We start from the raw sequence: 22,610 nt of genomic DNA on the forward strand, positions 1-22,610 counted from the left end.
CACGAGAAAATAAAAAACTAATAGAAAAAAATAAAATTCTGCGGCGAAAACGGTGCGTACAAAGACTGACTGTAGAGTTGAAAAGGCTTAAATCACAAAAGGAATGAAGAAAAAACATTGAAATCGAGGAACTTCACTATCCAAATGAACTTACCTACTCCTATGACAAAATCTAATATTTTCATTGAGATAGAACTTCCAGATATTTCAGAGGAAGCTAAAGACCGAGTCGATATGACTAGTTTTTGCTTGTAATTTATCTTGCAAGTAGGTAAATTAAGAAAAAATAAAAAACAAAAGTAAACAGTTATTATATTTAATACGTAAAATCACATGTTACAAATTATTCATCCGACAGTGGTGATCCTTCCATTAATAGGTGGGTCACTGTCATAACCGCTTAAAATTTTGTTACAGACAAAAATCTAAAATTTTTCTATAAAGTTGAGAGCTTATTATTATTTTTTAGTAAAAATAATAATTAATTATTTATTAACGTATACTCATAATTACAGATTCAATAAAAATAAACTTTCCACAACACAATTATTATAGAAAAGTCAGCCTCGGCGGACTGTTACCGCTCACACTCTTCATACAAATTCGACCATTTATAAAAACCTTTCAAGGAAACTTAACGTTCGAGTATGTTTTCCTAAATTAGACATTTTAATCACTTCAATAACTCAATAATAAACATTATGGTTTATAAATAAATCACTTTTAGCGTATATTATAATGTTATTAAAAGCAACAACTATTTGGTGGACAACATTTATTTTTACAAAATATTTGTGAAAACAATAAAATGTTGTGAACGGAACGTTATTCACGCGTCCAATAGTCCAGCGCAGCGCCATTTTGTCGCCGGCCGAACAGGATCGAAATTATTGCCCCTTGTTAAAAAGCGCTAATTATTTTAAAGTTGAGTGTGTCTTTTCGGTTCCTTGTGGATTTTGTAAGTAAAAAAACCTAAGTAATTCATTGTTTATGTTAGAATTGTAAGTAATTAATCTATTTTCAATTGCAACTTCAACATAACCTCAAAATACTGCTTGGCATGAAACAAATTGTCAGAAAAATCCACTCGGTGGACATCTTTTTGGTGGGCCGTGTGTCCACCAAATGGATTTTTTTTTGCTTTGTTCGACCGGGTTCTGCATGTGGGCTTTAACAGTAAAACTAGATATTTCACTGCATAATAAAAATATTGTCTTCAGAAAGTGGTTTGATACATAAAAATATTTACTAGATACTAGTTTGTTTTTTGCAATTTGGGTTTCTAAATTGGCTGATTAAGCAGGTATAAGCGAACACTTTAATCACATTTGGATATCATTATCAGGACGAAACCTGATGACTTTTAACATCTTGTGGTTGACTTCACCGTGAGAAATTCGTGTTTTGCTTTATTAATAAATCTTTATTATTGCTTCGCTCAAGCTCCTTCTCTTTTATACACAGGCAATGGTTAGAACTAGAAATAAATTGAGTGAAGATGAAAATAAAAATAAACGACGCGAGCAAAAGAAGTTAAGTATGAGGAGAGCAAGAGAAAAATTGAAGAAAGACCCAGTAGCGTTAGAAGAAAAGTGGAAGAAAGATAGAGAGTACTACCATAGGAAAAAATCGCAAGAGGAAATGAAGACAATAAATGATTTATCAGAGAGACAGCAGAGACAACTAAGAAACAAATGGAGAAAGGATGCAAAATTACGTAAAGACAGACTGAAGTTACTAAGAGAAACTGCACGATTCATAGATGAAAACCCCTCCAACAAGTTCAGCCAATTCATTATCATCAAAATTTACTTCCCGGGCTGCAGCAGGCCGGGCTGTAGCTGCGAAAATCAAAACTGAAGATTGTTGAAAACAAGCTTTCTAAGTACAAAATGCGCTTAAGTAGATTACAGAAGAAAAACAAAGAAAGAAAAAATAAAATGATGAATTTAGTGAAAAAAGACTTGAGTGATGCAGTTCAAATATTTTTACTGAGTGACGAATCAAGTCGTACCACAGCTGGAAATTCACAATCAACCCATTTTGGTGGATCTAAAGACCAGCTTCATTACACACTGGAGTATTCTATTATGCTGACGAAAATACTGAGGAGAAACGCATCGTTACAAAGTCTTTTTGTACGGTTAGCGAATATCTGAATCTTGTACCATGTTTCAGGAGAAGGACATAAAATACGTAAATAATCGATTGGAATTACAGTAGACGGGAAATAGCTAATATGCACTGTTTTTTTGTCATTGTAATGTCATAGTATTTCAGTAGTAATCCAATTTTATGAATGATCGTTGCGTATGCTTTGTGTTTGCGTTTGTGTGAGGGCGCAGCACGATTTTAAGGCTAGTAATACACGCGCCAAGTTTAAATACGGCTAGATGACATTGAAGGAAATCCGAAAAAAAAAAAAATACGTACCAATTTTTTGTAGATTTGGGACGAGAATCATTAGCGTACGTAATTATTTACGTCCTTGAATATGGCACGGATGCAAATCAACAACTTGTATATTTGTGCTCACTTAAAACCAATTATTGCAATGATAAAAACATTAGTGCCTAATTTAAAACGTCTCCACGTTTTAAGTGATGGTCTCTCGACGCAATACAAAAATAAGACCATGTTTCATTAGATTGCTGCTTACTTGGGTGAAGAAACACAGGCAAATAATATAATGTGGCACTTTAGCGAGAGTGGCATGGGCATGGTAAAGGGGCCCCTGATGGTGTAGGAGGGTGCCTCAAGCGAACGGCTGATAAGCCTTTAGCTAAAGGAAATGATGTAAGCAATATCGATGAATTTATTGAATGTGTACATGAGAGCTGTAAAGGAATTGACGTAATAAATATCGATGATACTACAGCAAAAGAAATTGAATACAAAATTAAAAACTGCAATATTTGGCCTTTTCGTGGAAACTATGCAAGTACATCAAGTGACATGGGACATAACTTTTATTGTATTCTTACAGTACAAACTTCTTCTTCTTCTTAGAGTTTATCCCGTCTTGTGACGGGGTCCGCTTTCCGTATCTTCTTCTTCCACTTCTTACAGTAAAAACTGCTAAAGCGAAGTGGAAAAAATTGCGTGACAATCATCGTGACGCAATTAAAAGACAAAGTTCTACCAGAAGTGGTCAGGCGGCAAAACAAACCTGCCAATGGAAGTATCAAAAAGTAATGGAGTTTTTGCTACCACATATGCAAAATAGAAAACGATACTCTTTCAGGAATGATTCAGAATCGATAAGAAGCCCTAATCAAGACACTGATACACAAATGTCAGCCTCGTCAGTTACTACACACGATCAACTGTAAAATGATTCAGAGCAAATTCAATTAGAAGATCTTCTTTCAAATGCTACACAATCTACCCAATCTTCCGGCCTTTCTTCGAAAGCTAAGAACAGAAATTGGACGATGTCTCCGAACTGCTCAATTACAAAATAATAACCAGAAGCGAACGAAGGAACGAGCCGAGTTAAACAAATTCTTACAGCATCCGATAATTTAGATGACTTGGGTCATTTTTTTCTCTCCATGTCGAAGACATTGAAAAAAAATCCTAATTATTTACAGCTTAAAGCTTATGGCTATAAATAATGACGCTAGTGTTGCTACACCTCTTTCACATGCGACTCCATCTACGTCTCAAGCTCAAGGTGAGTCATCTTCCGCCTGCACCGATGGTTTCACTCAATTTATACCAGCAACTCCTGTTCCGAATAGTCGTCCTCTAGATTGAAATAAAAATAATCAAATCAATCAATATTTTGCAAAACCGCTGTCATTAAATAAAACTGAAACTCTTAATAAGTTGCTCCTACTAATTATTGTCAAAAATTATTTGCCTTTTACAATCGTCGAAAACGAATCGTTTAGAGCATTTATAAAAGAATTGTGTTCTGGAAGAAAAACGCTATGATGAGTTCAAATATTTCTTAACCTATAAATGTTCCCAGGACCATCTAGAGATGTTCTTTTCTTGCGTGAGAGCTCGCGGTGGAGCAAATGATAACCCCAGTGCAATGCAATTTAGATATATTTTGCGAAAGTTATTGTTCAAAAATAGTATTAAGTCCAGCATAAATGCCAATTGCACCACTGATGGTTATGAATAGACTCCTGTACTAGAATTTAGGAACACAAAGAGGGCTGTTGTGGAGGAATGTAATAGAGAGCAGTCAACATCAATAGATGATTTGTTGGATCTCGTAGATAACACAAGGTTTCAGATTTTAAACTGAACATTATTTATTATATTGCTGGATATATCGTGAATGGGATGATTGACAAAATTTCTTGTTCAAATTGTCGGGCGGTGTTATTGAATAACAAGACCATAGATCACAACTACTGTGTCGACATATCACAATTTTCTGCATTTACTGCTTTCATTGATAGAGGAAAACTTAAGCATGTTTCCAGATTTGTATTTGAAATTCTGAAGTACACTGAAAAACTGTTCATTACATTATCAAATCAATCATTAAAAGACAATCCCAAAAATAAAATTATCATGTATGTTGTCCAAGAATTTTATAGCAAACTACATACATTGTTAGATCCACCACATCCTCCTCAATCTATATTTGAAGATCCACATGATATGCAATTGGTGAAGGCGTTAGCGAATTCATATCTCAATTTACGTTTAACTCATTATGCAAAATTAGAATCAATGAAACATATAAGTAAAGCTGGGGTTGCAGCAGAAACTCCACAAAACTGTTTTATTTAGCAATGTTTGATTTAGAATTAAACTTGAATGTAAACTTAACTGTTTTTTTCTTACCTAATACCCTTAAATATACCGCAATAGGTAGCTTATCGTAATTTTATCTCAGTCCAGCTAGATGTCGTGTCCTACAAGACCCATTAGGTAAGTACCAAAGAGAAAGTAAACTCCACTTCTATGAAACGGGACTCCTTGGAACAAAAACGTACTGATATTATATCCAACATCGTATACAGTTTTTAAAGATCTCCATTAAAACGATGCCACATACCATACATTTTCAAAACACAAAAATTACTACGAAGTTGCGGTGGACTGGTAAGTAGCTACCTATATGACGCGAGTGTGAAAAGCAAGCAAAAACAGGAAATGTATAATGCCGCTAAGGGCAAGTTATATTTTTTTTGTTGATTTTTTATCGAAAATGCTTACCTGACGTCAGCAGATCATTGCTTCAGATGGATTTTAATCGAAGCAATGATCTGCTGACGTAAGGTCACAAATCATTTTTTATAATTATTGTCCTTAAATTATCATAAAATATTGTCACCAGTGACAGAAAGGGATAGCAGCACCTCCAAGGTCAACGTAAGTACACTACTAACATTATTTATGTTTATCCATAACGGATTATAGAGTAAATATTTTTAATTCTGCTATTACTACTATGAACTCTAAACACATAACACACAACACAACGAATTAACATTAGGATTAGTAATCAAGTGTCATTGATTTGTGCATTTTTGACCAGCAAAATACACAAATCAATGACACTTGATTACTAATGCTAGCTTATAGATAGCTCAGCAAAATTTTCATCTTGTTATCATCATCATCATGTTTCATGTTGTTATCTTCAGTAACTTTGAGTAGGCTTATTTCAAAAGCTGGTTTGAAGCCAGGATTTAATGAAAACATTTTTAACAAATTGCATGAAAAATGAAAAGGAATGAAAGAACATGAAAAATGATGTACAGTAATATTCGATGAGATGGCTATCACTCCGCACTTCGACTACAACAGAAGAAAAGACCGAATAACGGGATTTGTAATTATAAAGGAGAATCAGTAAGAAAAACTGCAGATCATGTGTTGGTATTCATGATCAGAGGCATTGTAAAAAACTACAAACAGCCGATTTTCTACTCATTTTCTGCTGAGTACACGAAAAGAAGTTTTGGCACGACTGATAAAACAAATAATCCGAAACAGAATAGGATTTACTGTTATGGCTACTGTATGTGACCAGGGAACGTCAAAATTAAGCGCAATCAATTATTTAATTGAAGACACTCGACAGAAGTACTTAAGAAACAATAAAATTTTAAAACACTCAATATTTGAGGTTGAAGGGAAGACTGTGATTCCATTATATGACCTCCCTCATTTATTGAAAGGGTTACGAAATATACTTATAACAAAAAAAATTAAATATTCCATGGATGGCCAAGAAAAAGTAGCAAAGTGGGAACACATACAATTATTATATAGAAACAACCCAACCTACAAAGGACTGAAACTTATAAAAAGTCTTGAGAATCACTGCAATAAAGATAAGATACCTAAAATGAAAGTAAAGCACAATGCTATTCTTTGTATGGAAGTTGGGCTCAAAGATTACCCACAATAACTGCATAGTGTACAATGTTCTATAGGCTTATATTAGTACCCAAACCAAAGTATTTCAAAATCTATCCCAGGAGTCCTGAGAAAAACTTGTTTGACTCTTGTTCAATATTAGGAAAAATATGCTTACGAACTCTTGACTATTCTACTTATAGTGGAATAGTCTACCGCGCACTTGCAGATTTCATCTTTTCCTTGCTTTGCACATTTGTAACATCATTCTTAACCATTTTCATTATCATAAGCAGTCAGAGTTATTCTCATTATTTTGCTTATCCCCGTATCTTATTTGTATACATTTTATATAAAATTTCATTTTCGGCTGTTTACATTCGCCTTGAGCGCACTGCGTTTCTGCTTCCTGCTTCCGCGGCAAACACAGTCGGAGGAGGACATTCAAGCATGGATACTTTATTTGAATGGACGTGAATTCCAGAGTCCCAAAGTTCGTGCTTAAACTCCGGGCCACTGCTGATCCGTTGACCGAACGTCAACAGGCACCGAGAGGCACCGTGCACCCACTACCCTCTACCATACTGCATCACCATCTGCGGGTCGTCCACCCAGAAGCGCCTCCTCGGCTGAGCGTCATCACCGGACATCTCTCCACGTGAAGCCAGGACAGTGCTAGCGCGCTTACCTCCGTAGAGCAATTTAAATTTAACTGACGGGCATCCGGATCGCGACCTTACCAATAAATTTTTATGTACACAATGTGGAGTTTAATTTAAAACTAAACCTACCACACGCTAGACGTGCTACACGTCATTTAAAGGTACGCTCGAAAGTCACCAAATTACATGGCATAAACAAAATCCTCATGTTATCCATGCCAGAAGATTAAGCTGTTTGAATTGTGCAGCTCATGAAATATTAATTTGAAATTGGACACATACAAAAGAAAGAAATTGGATACAGTTTAAAGCTCCTACATAGGCGATGAAGCATTCCCTTTATCAGCTTATATGCAACGACCTTACCCGGGAAAACATTTACCACACCAACAAAGAGTGTACAATTACAGACTAAGCCGTGCAAGAAGGTACATAGAGTGCAGTTTCGGCATCATGCCAAACAAGTGGAGAATTTTTCATAGACCTTTGAATGTGGGATTAGATTTGAGTGAAGAAATAATAAAAACTTGTTGCATACTACATAATTTTGTTAGGTCAAGAAAGATTTAAACAATACGCGCTGAAACCAACATACCATCGAATTCCGCAACAGTGAATAATGAAAATATAGATATACAAGAAATCATACGGCTATCGACCGGATTCGCTGAAAGAAATAAATTTGCTAATTACTTCGTTTCAAGTCTTGGTTCATTAACATGGTAAAGTGACAAAATATAAAAGTTTACACTTACACTCTTCATTTTTTTCTCTTGTTGTTTTTATTTAAAACTCTCGAATAAACAAAGTACACACCTCTTCCCAAGCCTTTCTTTTAAGAATGCGATCACTATATTCTCTTTTTGACATATCCCACAACACAGGCCGATTTTGTATTTCTTGAATAAAAAGTTCAGTATCAAACACATCTTCGAGCGGTGACTGCATTTTGGATATTACGTGTGCACTCTATACTGACGACGTTACAACTGACGCGACGCGTGCGGCGCAAGAGGGCGAGGTACTGGTGGGGAGCGCAAATAGATGGCGTTGAGCATTGTACTTGTTCGCAAAAAACGTTGAATCGCGTCGCCGCGACGTCGACGTCGGGTGGACGTTGCGCGGACGCTGGCACGACGACGACGCTCGAAAGACGCTAGTGTGGGGGTCCCTTATATAACGAATATAGTGTTTTTTTATAGAAATTGTATAAAGCAAATGATTAAAATCGATAGTGGTAGCCCAGAGCTACATAATTTTGTATAAAAAAAAACAACTTCAAAACTGCATAAAAACCTTTTGCTCGACCTAATATAAAAAAATAGCTAGGACCAAACGAAACTGAAGATACAAGGTGGGCCAATAGATGTGTCCAGAAGTGTAGTATTGTTGACATTATTTAAGTGCAATTTATTCAATAGTTTTACTGTAAAATTAATACAATAATAAAAACGGGGTTTGAAACTATTACACATAATACTAGTTTCAAAACCACAAACTGAGACAAAAGGCAATAAATTAGTATTAGCCGAGCATGTAAGAAATGTGGAAGAACTGCGACATAACGGCCAGAGCTACTTAATACGAGCCCACGTAATTCGTCAGACATCTTTGACACTAACACCATACAAAACCAGTTTAAACGTAAGTAATGTTTATGTGATGCCAGAATGCTATTACATGTAAGTCATTTCCAATTTACTAATTGTAAGCTTCTTATCCTTCTTATTATTTTTTACAGATCAATGGTGCTCGTGTCGTCACTGATGTAAAATGTGACTGTGTCTATAATCAGAGCGGCAAGTGCAAGCATTTTAGTGCTTTAATATCCTATGCCACCAGCCTGTCAAAGACCAGTAATGAACAACAGTGGGGCAAACCTAGTATTTGTTTAAAATAAATATTCTAAAGGAAGATACTTTGCTTTGATTTTGTACTGCAATCAACACATTTGACAGCTGATCGTCCGCAATTTCTGCCATGTGCGCTGCGGTCGTTATCTGTCCGCCACTTCTCGCTTTGCACATAGCCAATTGCCTAACTAGAGTTTAATTAATGAGTGCCATAAATATAGCTAGTGAGTTGTAGTTACTTTTTCATATTTTTTTTATTTAGTGTCGTTATTACCTATTATAAGTAATGTGACGAGTCTTTACAAAGTGAAATTAGGAATAGAACTGTTTTTGATTGAACTCAAGTATTTTTTGACATTCACCTACTCATTATGTTCCACAAAGAATGAGACAGCCATTATTCAATATTATGTTTCATTGTTGAATTTGTTGTGTTTCATTGTGTACCCCACATTGAAACATTACCCATTTTAAAGATTTTCTTTTTTGCTGATTGATTACAATTTAATTTCAAAAAACCATCAACGACATCCGGTACCCAATGAAATTTCCTATAAACCTGCAAAAAAATAGAGTTGTATCTGTAGTAACAAAAGGTGTATAAGACTATGAATTTTTAGTGTTTCATTGTTGGACACATGACCTTAGTGTGTATGTTACCGGCAATCTGTATAATCCGGTATTGTATACAATACCTAGGCAATGTATAGAATACCTAAAACGTGTAGGTAATGTATGAAATATTATTTATTTTATACTTTTCCTAGGTATTGTATACAATACCGAAGGCGCAGCCGGTAATGTATGTAAAAGACAAGTGCAGGGAAGGATCGTGCGGGCAGGATCGTGTTGCGACTTGTTTAGAGTACCTAGCGAAATATCTTACTTGCTTGTATTTCATTCTGCTGCGTGCGACGCTGGCGGGAGGACGCGCGTAGCATGTAATGAGTTCATTGAGTAATCCTTACGATACTTTTGTTACTTTTCGTTAGTGAATTTATTTCATTAAAAATGACAGCCGATCAACGAATATCTGGGATGAGAGAAAGGTTTTGTTCACAATTGCGAATTAAAAGACACGCAGCAAGTACTAAAAATCGCACATTTATTGACGATCAACGGTATCAACAATTATTAGAAGAAATAAAAAATGCGAAAACAGCCGAAAAGAAGTCACCCCGGATTACTGGTTATTGAAGCATTATGATTTTATAACTGTTGGTCAAAAACATAAGTTGATATTTCCTGTGAATACACCGAATACCAATATTATATACTACGTCACTGATAGTGAATTATTCCAAGTACTTCACGACGCACATCAGAGTATCGGCCATGGCGGACGAGACCGAATGCTGAAGGAGCTTTCTACACGATACAAGAATATAACTCGCCACGATGTTGAACTATATCTGCAACTTTGCGAACCGTGCCAGCAAAAACAAAGAGGAATAAAAAAAGGGATCGTCGTCAAGCCCATACTTTCATCTGAATTTAATTCTCGCTGTCAAGTAGATTTGATTGACTATCAGTCTCATCCAGACCGGGAATATAAATTTGTTATGGTATATCAGGATCACCTGACGAAGTTTGTAATTTTAAGAGCACTGAAAACAAAACGCGCGGAGGAAGTAGCGTACAATTTACTGGATATTTTTACACTGATTGGTGCACCAGCAATCCTACAATCAGACAACGGTAGAGAATTTTCAAACCAAATTGTAAGCAGTCTTAAAACATACTGGCCAACCTTAAAAATTGTGCATGGCAAGCCTAGACATTCCCAAAGTCAGGGGAGTGTCGAAAGAGCGAACCAGGACATCGAAAACATGCTAACAACTTGGATGCAAGATAATGATAGCGAACGTTGGAGTGATAGTCTGCGATTTGTCCAACTCATGAAGAATAGAGCGTTTCATTCAGGTATAAAAAGAACACCTTATGAAGCTCTTTTTGGATCTAAAATAAAAGTCGGTATATCTTTGCCTCTCGTTGATACTTACAACCTAGAAAGTGAAGAGGATTTAGAAAATGTAATTAATTCATCACCAAGTATACCCATTGCTTCAGAATCTTCAGGACCTGTAATAGTAGATCCAGCTGGGGCACAAAATCAACCTCTACAGGCTCAACACCAACAAAGCCCTGCCATCGAAAGTGCTGAGATCCATAATGAAGCTTTAAATGTTCAAAGTGCGCATGATGAACACATGACTATACCAAGTAACGAGATTTCTGATAAGCCTGCGAATGTTGAAGATGTTCCTTCTGAGGTAAATGATCAACCGTTAAATGATCTGAGTTTTAGAGAGTTAAGTACTCCACTCGTGTGCTGCGTTTGTTCCGAAGAGACAACAGGTGCTCATTCGTGTAGAATGTGCAATAGACCTATTCATGCTATTTGTGCTGCTCCGGAAAAAAATATGGCTGAAGGCTGTGGTTCTAAAGTTGTTTGCCCTTTATGTGCAAAAAACGCTTTAGCTGTAGAAAACCGCATCAGTTCCAAAGATAATTTGACAGAGCAAGCTCAGAAAATGCTTAAAACTTCTGAAAAAAAATTCCCCCCAGTAGCGTTGGGTACCACTGTAAGAATCCCTGTTCCGGAAGTCGACAGAGGTCGCGGTGATGCTCGCAATATACTAGCTGTAGTCCTACAGAAAACAGATGACGAACTTTATCAACTAGGCACAAAGCAAGGCGTTGTTAAGACATTGTATTCAAGACAGCAGTTTACAGTTTGTCATCAAGAATTACTTAAAAAAGAAGACGTACCTAATCTAGAAACGACACTCCGTACAGTTGCGACTCAGCAATCTACGGGGACAGGTCAGGGATTTGTCAAATGTAGTTGCAAAAAACACTGCGATACTAAAAAGTGTTCTTGTCTTAAAAGTAAGATTTTATGCACTTCGAAATGTCATAATAGTTCCTCATGTAAGAACAAATAGTTTTTTAACTTAATTTTTATTAGGCAGAAGACCTACTTATTATGTTTACAGAATTGCTTTGTTTCTTAGTTTTTTATGCTTATTACGTACAAAATGTCATGATAGTTCCTCATGTAAGAACAAATAGTTTTTTAACTTAATTTTTATTAGGCAGAAGACCTACTTATTATGTTTACAGAATTGTTTTGTTTCTTAGTTTTTTATGCTTATTACGTACAAAATGTCATGTAAGAACAAATAGTTTTTTAACTTAATTTTTATTAGGCAGAAGACCTACTTATTATGTTTACAGAATTGTTTTGTTTCTTAGTTTTTTATGCTTATTACGTACAAAATGTCATGATAGTTCCTCATGTAAGAACAAATAGTTTTTTAACTTAATTTTTATTAGGCAGAAAACCTACTTATTATGTTTACAGAATTGTTTTGTTTCTTAGTTTTTTATGCTTATTACGTACAAAATGTCATGATAGTTCCTCATGTAAGAATAAAGATTTTAAGAATAAAGATTTTTTTTATACTTAATTTTGATTAGACATTAGACCTATCTATCCTTGTATAGGGCCTAGTAGGTAAGTTAAGATTAAATAAATCGATACCTCCCACGTAAGTTGTTGTATCTTCAAAATTGTAATTTTACACTACAGCGTTTTAAAGATTGACACTCGCGTCAAATAGTCTTGCTTCAATATATTCTTTTCAAATTTTGCATACACATATATTTTAAAGTGCTTTCAATGTTTGCCTACGATTTTTTTGTTTAATAGTTTTAGTTTTTGAGTTTTTGTTCATACAACATTCTAGACTGTAGTGCTACCTTACAAAAATGTTGTACAGGATACTTACAACCATTTACAGCGGAAAACAATATTTGCATTTAACTGTATGTGCTAAATACTACAGTGTACGTTGATAAAAAATTAATATTTTGTGGCAGTATGTGTAGTTCCATATAATTAGGGCTTAGTAAAAAACCATATTTACATAAGATGTTATTTATTATTAAAATAAAAATTATTATTCTCTAAAGTAACTGAAATAATAACAATTCAACATAATTAAAAAACTTAAAAAAAAAACACTTTCTTCTGAGATCAAATAACAATCAAACTTCTAGATTAATTATTAATAAGATTAATTATTCCAGTCTTTTATTTATTAAAACTTTAATACCTATACAGGGTTAATTTTCAACCACCATCCAAATTTTCAGAAATGATTTAGAATCGGTAACCTAATCAATTAATCAAATAAAAAAATATAAAAAATATTAGATGATTTTCATCATTGTCCGCTACTAAAATCACAACGTGTGGAATACACACAGTTCGGTTGTTGAACATGGCGCGCTTGCCTCAAGATTCGGGAAACGCACACAAAAAACAGCATGCACTACGCCCGACATCGTACTACCGGCACTACGCCCCCCTCCCTCATACCCCGCACCCCGCACAGCCCCCGGTCGGCCAAGCGCCGGTGACTTTTTGTTTAGTTGACCGTGACCTAGTTACGTGCGAACGTGTGCCATATTTTTGTCGCTCTCGCTGCATTTTCGATTCCGAATTCCGGTCGGTTATCATCGCACGACATGGCGACTTTTTATTCTAATGCAGAGTATTTTGAAATGGTCAGGTGCTACATTTTAAGTGGCGAAAGTTTAAATGGTGCGCAAAGAATGTACAGTGCAGAAAGTTTACCGCGTTTACAAAGACGAGGTATTAATTCGCGAGTGCCTAATAGACAAACAATTTTAGCCGCAAACCAAAGGTTGTTAGATTATGGGCAGTTTATCACACCAGCCCATGCAACAAGTCGTGGCGGTCACAACGAAATAACACCAGCAGTCGAAAATTCTGTACTCGAGTTTTTCGAACGTGACCCCTGCGCTAGCACTAACGACGCTGCTCGGCGCTTCGGTGTCAGTCAGTATTACGTGTGGAAGCTGCTGAATTCATCTGGTTATCACCCATACCATTACCAACCAGTGCAATCTCTTCACGATAACGATGGACCCGCTAGAATCGTGTTTTGTGAATGGCTGTTAAGAAACATTAATTGTAACATTTTGTGGACTGATGAAGCATTATTTACGCGAATCGGAATTTATAACAGCCGAAACGAACATTATTGGGCGTTAAGCAACCCCCACGTTATTAGAAATAACTACCATCAAGTGCGTTTTAGTGCGAATGTTTGGGCAGGTATTATCGGTAATGTTATCGTGGGACCGATTTTTATTGAAGGACGCTTGACGGGTACTAATTATTTAAACATGTTACGTGGTGTTATTGAAGACTTAATAGACGAGGTGCCACTTTCATACTACAACAATCATTATTATCAGCATGACGGTGCACCACCTCATTACACAAGTGCAGTGCGTGAGTTTTTAAATAATAAGTATGGCGATAGATGGATTGGTCGCGGAGGGCCTGTCCTATGGCCTGCCAGGTCACCAGATTTAACGCCACTTGATTTTTTTTTATGGGGTGAAGTTAAAAGACGTGTTTACGTTGAAGAAGCACAAAGTGTTGAGGACCTCCGTAGTAAAATAATAAATGCATTTAATGAAATTAAAAATCAAACAGATACTTTAAACTTATTAAAAAATAGTTTAGAAAAACGTGCACGTTTGTGTATTGAGAGAAACGGACTCCATTTTGAACAATTACTGAAGTACACGTAATTTGTAGGTTAATCGAGTTTATTTGGTAAGTTGAATTATTGTAAATAGCTAGTTGATTCCAATTTTTTAAATACGCCATAATAAAAACCAGTGATTTCACATTCATTATTTTATTATGTCGGTCCTAAGCCCGTAAAGTATGAAGGGAAAATTGGAATCAACCCTTTTAAGTAAGACCGCGTAGGTACCTACATCAATCGCAGCGAGCGAGCGAGGTCAATAACCTTGCTGCGTGTCTCTACATTCTGTTTATTTTCGGATATTTTCTTTTGGATGTTTTTTTTTGTTTTTGTTATTATTTGATTATAATGTTTCACATATGAAAATAAATTAATTAAAAGTCCTCGATTTTTAAATTTGGATGGTGAATGAAAAATAACCCTGTATTACGTTAAAGTTACTTAAACGTAAAAAGAAATAAGGTATCGATGAAATACTGTGTGATACCTCCTGTCACAACAGTCTTTAAACAGTCAAAAAAATTAAATTGAAAACAAAGTATTAAAATAAAAATAGTAATAATAATTAAAAAAAAAACTTAAGAAACTCTACTACTCCGAATCAGAAGTTTCACTATCGGAACGCGTTGCTACCACAACTGGCAGACTCCTGAAGAAGTCATGATATGTAGCTGGGATAAGCCCACTGTTACAAAGATCCATTAAGTCGTCGTATTTTGCCTTTGATATGGCTTGATGGGTTAGGTAAGCGGGAGATATCTCGGCCACATTAAAATTTCTTTGGCGCCTTCGAGTATTAGTGTTAATAGCAATCGTCATAGAATTACTGTCGGTTAAATCGTAACGATATTCAATTTTAAAAGGATCTTGTGAACTTATTCGAACTTCTTTTATTTTGTTCCACTTAACTGTACCTCCGTTAATATTTTTTGCCCAGTTCCGTCCAGTCAATAATTGTTTAAAATCAAAGAAATCAGTGTGCTTCATTTCTATGACATTATATGGTTTTCCATCTTGTTTCGCCCATCGAACCAAGCTGAACCACTCAAGAGGGGTATAAATAATTTTATTTTTCGATGAGCGCTCTATTAAAGCATGGACACTGTCGCCCTCTTGCTGTGTATGTCCTTTCTCGAGAAAGGTATGCTTTATGGATACATTAAATTTATGTGCAATGTACATATAAAATGCAAACACTATGCGATTTCTGTTCTGGCCAGCACAGTTGTCAGACCAGAACCTGAAATCATCGACGCCCTTTTCGTGCATTTTTTCAATGAAGTAAGACAAACAACTTGAAACCTCATTGGCACCACGTCTGGCTTCTGCCTCATGCCACATGTAGCAATAAGCCTCTTTGTTTGTGGCGTCAAAAACAGTGAAATTGAATACTGACAACTTACGTTTGTAGTATAAAATACTTAGTTGTCCATGAGGAGCATTAAGTATCTTTTGAAAATCGAAGGTGGCTGTGCAGATTTTACCTCGCGAAGATTTGCTATCGTTCTTGTCCAATTGTTTGAGTTCACGGCATACATTCTTGTTTTTAATATGAAGATTATTATTATTAATTTCTTCCTCAGTGGGATTTGATAAATTTTTAAAAATATGGCATTGATCGCACTGATCTTTTTTGGGAATAAAAAAACTTAATTTGAAATTTTGGTTCACTATATCTCGATACTGACGTTCGGATCTAGCTATCTCATCATATCTATTAGGCTGGAGCCATTCCGTATACATTTCGAATAATCGTTTAAAATTAAGATCGCCATCCAAATATAATCTGTCTGACCTCTTTCTGGTGTAATGTGACTCAACTGGTTGCAAGCTCTTGATGTGGTCACAAACGCTAGTTTTGACAGATTCAGTATTTTTAAGGGGGTGATTTGAATGCCTGCCCCTTTGATCAGGGATCAGTGTTCCCGTTGTAACGTCCATCTTTTCTAGTGCCTTATTAACAACTTGGTCACTGACAGATATAGTGCTTAAAAAATGTTTTTTACATACATCCACATGTTTAATATTTTCGCCGTCAGCTACGGGCAACGAGTACTTTAACGTATATTTACGTCTAGAAACTGTATCTGTGTAAACTCTGCGTTTGTTTTGTTTCTTTACCAAGTTTGCCACATACGTCCACTGTTTCTCTCGATCACCTAAACCCCAAAAGCTTTCAAATATCTTTCTTCTACTTTCTTCACTTAATTTATCATAACATCGAGAACGACAACTACACGGTGGTCCCATTTTTCTTCGTGGCTGTATTTTACCCTTTCTAGCCACATATTCGTGTCCCAAGTTTCGTAAGGTTTTCCTTTTCACGTCTAGCCAGTCTTTTACGTGTCTTCGTCTTATGTTTCCTTTGTCTCTTCTTATACGACGATTGTTTATAGATTGCGGACTATTTGAAATTACGGACAGTGGACTATTTGCTTGTGGAGTTGAACAGCTACTTGCATATGTTGGTGATAGTAGAGGTACAATATCCATCACTGATAAATTTTCTTTTTCTATGTAGTACGGGCAGAAGTTATTGTCGCAATCATAGTCCAAATGATTAATGCTACAGGTAGGTGAAGGATGAGCTGTTTCAATATTTACGGAGTCATTAGAATTTGTTTTTGTTGTGTTTATTATCTCCAGATTTTCAAAAATGTCAACATCTGATATCATATTCGCTAATTCATTCATCTCAGATTCATTAAAAGTAACTGGCAACGGCGAATCTGTAATGAAATGTAATGGTATCAATTTCATAATTATCTATTGATTACTGAACTAAATTCGGCCCATGATCATCAGAACTTTAAATTAAAACTTTTTAGAGCGTGGTAAAATCATCAAAAGCATCCAGAGCAGAGCGGGAGGGACTGTCAGACTTGTACTAACTAAAATACACGGTGTCCTTCAAAAGCCCTTTACCTATATTGTTGTATGTCATTAAAAAAACAAATATCTTCGCAACGTAAAATATAGTATGTCAACATACAATAAATATTTGTGTATGTAATTCAGACGTAAACTGTTGTATGTATTACTTCACATATAATTTATTATTATTCAACAACGTAAACTGTTGTATGTGATTATACAACGCTGATTTGGTATCTTCTAAGCGACGTAAATTGTTGTAAGTAATCTTTAAAACAGTTTAGGTTGTTGTCGTTATAAAACTACATAATTCTAAAATACCGTTATAAATTAAAAATAGAAAATTATACCTGTGATATTATCGACTCTTGTGCTGCAAAAACTATCAATTTCTGTCTGGGTTAAGGAAATATTGTGATCTTCGACCGTTTTTTTCGAATAACTTTCAGCGGGATCCTCGGTATTATTCATGTTAATGACCATATCACATAGTTTTCGGCCTCTACTTTTTTGTTTAAACATGTTGGTAATAAAATATTACACATAAAAATATGAATTACGTAAAAATCGAATCATAGGCGCGCGACATCCACCCTTCATGAAGTCCGGCGTGAACTGTCGCATGTCATACATACGCGGCGCGAGCGCGCAACGCGCCCCGCGCCCCCGCCCGCGTGAACCGTTGCGGAGGTAGATACAATGTTACACGCCGTCGTTGTAATAATGATACAACTTAATACGTCTGGTAAATATAATTTAAAATTTTTTTTTATTTTTTTTTTTACTCTTAACACATATAGTAGACAAAAATAGGTGGTTTGGTTTAAAAAACGTAAAACATGCATATTGTGGGTTACAACAACTTACGTGGGAGGTATCGAAATCTTTTGTAGTAATTCTTAATTCTTCTGAAGAACAATTATTTTAAGGAGCACTTTAATTGTTAATTTTAATAAAGTTGATTTTAAGTAATGGAACATGTTTTATTTGCACGTCATTTTATAGGTAGGCCTGTCAAAATTGATAAATATAGACCAAAATCGATTTATTTTACACATTGCCGATGCACCATCAGGTAATCTATACAATCCCTAGGAATTATATACATTACCTAGGTAAAGTATCTAATGAACAATAATATCCATAATATTTCATACATTGCCTGGACGCCCCAGGTATTATATACATTGCCTGGGTATTGTATAGAATACCTGAATTATACAGATTGCCGGTAACATGTATATGTTTTTGCGATTTACAAAATTAAATTCAATATTTATTTAATTCAAGGCTGACCTGTGTCCGTGTCTGTGCGTTATCGTACGGGATCGGGAATAAGTGAAGCGATAGGATAAGTACCTATTGTTTTGTTCTCGTTGCATCGACAATCAGTGTTAATAATTTTATTTTACTAAACTTTTTTATTGGACTAATTGTACTTTAGTTTAAGTGTAAATTAATTTGTCCAGTTAATGTTAAAAATATCAACAAAAAAATGTCAGGTTCACGAAAACGGAATGCAGTTTGAAACCACTTTGAGGAAGTGGAACCCAAAAAAGCAAAATGCCTATATTTTGCTAACATTCTCTCCGTATCGGCCGGAAATTGTGGCTACCTGGGTAGACATACTTGTTACTGACAGGCAGCCAACGAAGCAGACACCTGAGTCCCCACAGCCTGTGGGCCACAGGCGACACCAGGGGGGGGACAGTTGCCTACATCAAGCTTGACGATTAATGAAGCAGCGCCATCTTCATTCCTTATCGGTGAAACTTATGTTCTGTTTTGTCTAATCAGCAATAGATGTCTCTGTAATAAAATTCTAAAAGTCACGTCTTTTATTTTTATACTTAGTTAATTTTAGTTAAATTAATTTTAAAATATATTAAACTCTTCATATAAGCAGTTAATCATGTTAATTTACAATATCTTTAATTCAATAAATATTATGGAAACAATAGCAACACTGCCCTTATATTCTCCTCTGATTTTAGTGTCAATGACATGTAAAATGGTCGCCGTAGCCTGCGTACACGCTTGATTACGTTTTGCGGTTGTTTTATGTGTAAATTCTAGTTTTTGTGATAATATCTTCGTTATAAACTTCGAGTCGAGTTTACTCCTCCGTTTCGGTAACAAGATAATCTTCCAGAAACTGTGTTTTACTTCACGCTAAGGACGCTTTTGTGTTGTGTTGTATGTGGTCTGCTCATCATTGCAACAATGCCGCACCGATGTACACTCGGATGTAAAAGCACAGGTAAATTATGATTATATTATTAATTTATTACTGAATTCAACTAATTCTTTAATAATACTCCGAAATATTGAGAACCATATTTGGTAATTGTGTCAATTTGTTTATTTTCAGTTGCTTCTGGAAGATCCTTCCACACCAGATCGAATTTAGTGCGACCATTCCAGAAGAAAATTAAGTATCTGCAAACGGAGATAAGTGTTTTGCGCAAAAGGGGCCAGCTGTATAAGGAACGACTGAGTAATGCACAAAAGTTGTCACAAAATATCATATTTAAACAACTCATACAACATATGACTAAACCACCTCAGTTGTTTGTACATATGCAACAACAAGCTAAATATAAACCAAAAGGAAGACGGTTTACAATTGAGGAGAAAATCCTAAGTTTATCTTTATATAAAAAAGCCATAAGTGCTACAGGCTGTTATATAAATATTTTGCTCTCCCTTCATGCAAAGCCATGAAAAGACTACTGAGTCAAATTAAATTAGCACCTGGCATCAATAATATAATTTTTGAAAAAATAAATAAAACTTTGCTAAAAAAACAGATCCCAGATAGGCTGTGTAGTCTAATATTTGATGAAATGTCAATCACGCCGCAAATTTTTTATTCAGTCCAAAAAGATAAGTTAGAAGGTTTTACTTCGGACTCTAAGGAAGTATTCGCTGACCACGTGCTGGTCTTTATGGTGAAGGAAGTGAAAAATAATTTTAAGCAGCCAATTGCATATTATTTTACAAATTGCTTAAGTAAAATCGAGTTAAAAACAAAATTAAAAGCTGTAATCGAACAATGTTTTAAATGTGGTCTCATAATTTAAAACACTGTTTGTGACCAAAGTGCTGTTAATGTCAGCGCTATAACAGAATTGGTCACTGAAACAAAAGCAATTTATTTACGCGAAGGTAAAGAATGGCGTCATGAAGTGATGCGTTTTAAAGGTCACGTCGTATTCCCACTTTATGACACTCCTCATCAAATAAAAGGCATTAGAAACAATTTAATAACAAAGGATCTTAGATATGTTACTAATAATGAGGAGAAAATCATAAAGTGGGACTATTTCAAAATGGTGTATGATGCCGATAAATCGTATGGAGAGCTGAGACTTTTGCATAAGCTCACAGAAGAGCATATTAATCCTGAAAAAATAAAAAAATGAGGGTTAAGTCGGCGACACAATTGTTCAGTCACAGTGTTGCTGTTGTGACTGAACATTTGACTGCAAGGGGCGATCTGCCTATGGAATGCCGACAACTAGTTGACTTGACCCTTCTAATAGACGATTTGTTTGACTCTCTGAATGTGAACAGTTTCTCCATACCAAATGGCAAAGTTTTTAAAGGACCTGTAAAACGTAACTCGCCTCATCATGAGCTGTGGAAAAAAGCCAAAATTGTACTAAAGACAGTTAAATTTATCAAAAAAGTTACTGTTGGGAACAAAGTCCGATTGGTTGAGAAAGTGGTGCCGTCTGTTACGAATTTGATTAAAACGATAGAGGGTATGGAACTTCTTTGGCAAGTTGTTGATCAGCAACATGAAAATGATGCTGGTCAAAGCAACTATGTCTGTGGTTGGGTCTTGACTAAATGTCTTAAAAAGTTGTTAAAGGTTGCAAATATTGTAAGAGTGAATTATTAGACAACTATTCAAATAAAAACAATTCTTTTATTACAGCCAAAGAGTACCAAAAAAAGAATTGGCTTTGCTATCCCAGTGGAAAAACTGAATATTTATTTAAAGAAAAACAAAGCATGCCCTTTTCTTTTCTGAAAAAAAAACGTACCCAAATTGTTTTTAAAGTCAAATATCACTTCGTTAGCAGACTTGCCAATAACAAATTTATTTAAATGTCCCAGTCACAAAGACGAACTTTATAAAATGTTTACCGACACAACATTAAATATAATTATTTACAGTTAGTGTCGGTCTGTCAATCGCATTTTGTCCGGAAAAATAAAATACGAAGGCGATGATGAAATAAAATTAGCTGCTGTTAATTATTATAATGAGCACAAAAAATATAAAAATAGAAAATAAAGAGAATGAACTTAAAGTACTTAGTCGTTTTATTAATTAAAACCCATTTTTTTGCATTTAGCCCGTATTTCCCCGTACAGAACTTTGTTCTTACTTTCTTGGTGTGAATATTTGATTTTATTTTATAATAAAACAAATATTCCGCAAGAAAATTTGAATAAAATAGTTCGGTACTGGGAAATACAAGGCTCACATAAATCTATTATCAATTACCTTAGTGTGTATAGGCGTGTAGGTAAACGTGTGCGTGTGTGAGTGTGTGATTGATCAGTAGTTCTTGTTCTGAAATGCAGAGGGCGCTTCAAACATGTCTTGGTTAAAAGTCACGATAGAGGGCACTCTTTACCTTTTTATTATAGTACTCTGTGGGCGACACTTGCGCCAACGTCAACTGCGACAGAATCTGCCAAGTCCAACGCCCCTGCCCCCAGCCCATCCTCCGTTGGGTTACCTTCTCATCAGCCTTCTACCAGAGATTATGCGCACAGCACTAAATCCATGCCGCCTCGGCGTGCTGAACTTTTGGATGAGCAACTTCTGCGTTTGATTATTTTTTTGATTATCCCTTCAGTATAGTGCAGGACGAAGAATTTAAAAAGTTTGTAAATATGCTGAATCCAGGGTACAAACTGCCAACAACAGAAACACTGTCGCAATCGTTAATTCCCAAAATTTGCACAAAACAAGAAGAGAAGGTGAGGCACAAAATAGAAAATGCCAACGCAGCCTGCCTCACGACTGACTGCTGGACATCAGACAACAATCAAAGTTACATTACATTTTCTCTACATTAGAGACAACAAAATTACATTCCAGAACTTGGATGTGTGGAGTATAAGGAACGGCACACCAGCGAAAATCTAACAGTATATTTTAAAAATATCATGCGGGTACTGAGAATAAAATAACCGCAATGGCCAGCGATAACGCTGCCATTATTACAGCAGCTATAAGAGAGGGTGACTGGCGGCAAATTCCTTGTGTTGCG

The 22,610-nt window shown here is 35.5% G+C and overlaps 1 protein-coding gene across 1 annotated transcript; it reads left to right on the plus strand.

Moving 5' to 3' along the window:
* The first annotated feature begins 1,539 nt into the window (after window positions 1–1,539).
* On the plus strand, window positions 1,540–3,742 carry LOC135118255 (uncharacterized). The gene is made up of 3 exons (XM_064039583.1): window positions 1,540–1,837; window positions 2,974–3,328; window positions 3,491–3,742. Exons 1-3 carry the CDS (start codon window positions 1,540–1,542, stop codon window positions 3,615–3,617), a joined length of 780 nt encoding a protein of 259 aa, XP_063895653.1. The 3' UTR covers window positions 3,618–3,742.
* The last annotated feature ends 18,868 nt before the right edge of the window (window positions 3,743–22,610 follow it).

This window comes from Helicoverpa armigera, chromosome 19 (genome assembly GCF_030705265.1).
Source record: "Helicoverpa armigera isolate CAAS_96S chromosome 19, ASM3070526v1, whole genome shotgun sequence".
Taxonomy (NCBI): domain Eukaryota; kingdom Metazoa; phylum Arthropoda; class Insecta; order Lepidoptera; family Noctuidae; genus Helicoverpa; species Helicoverpa armigera.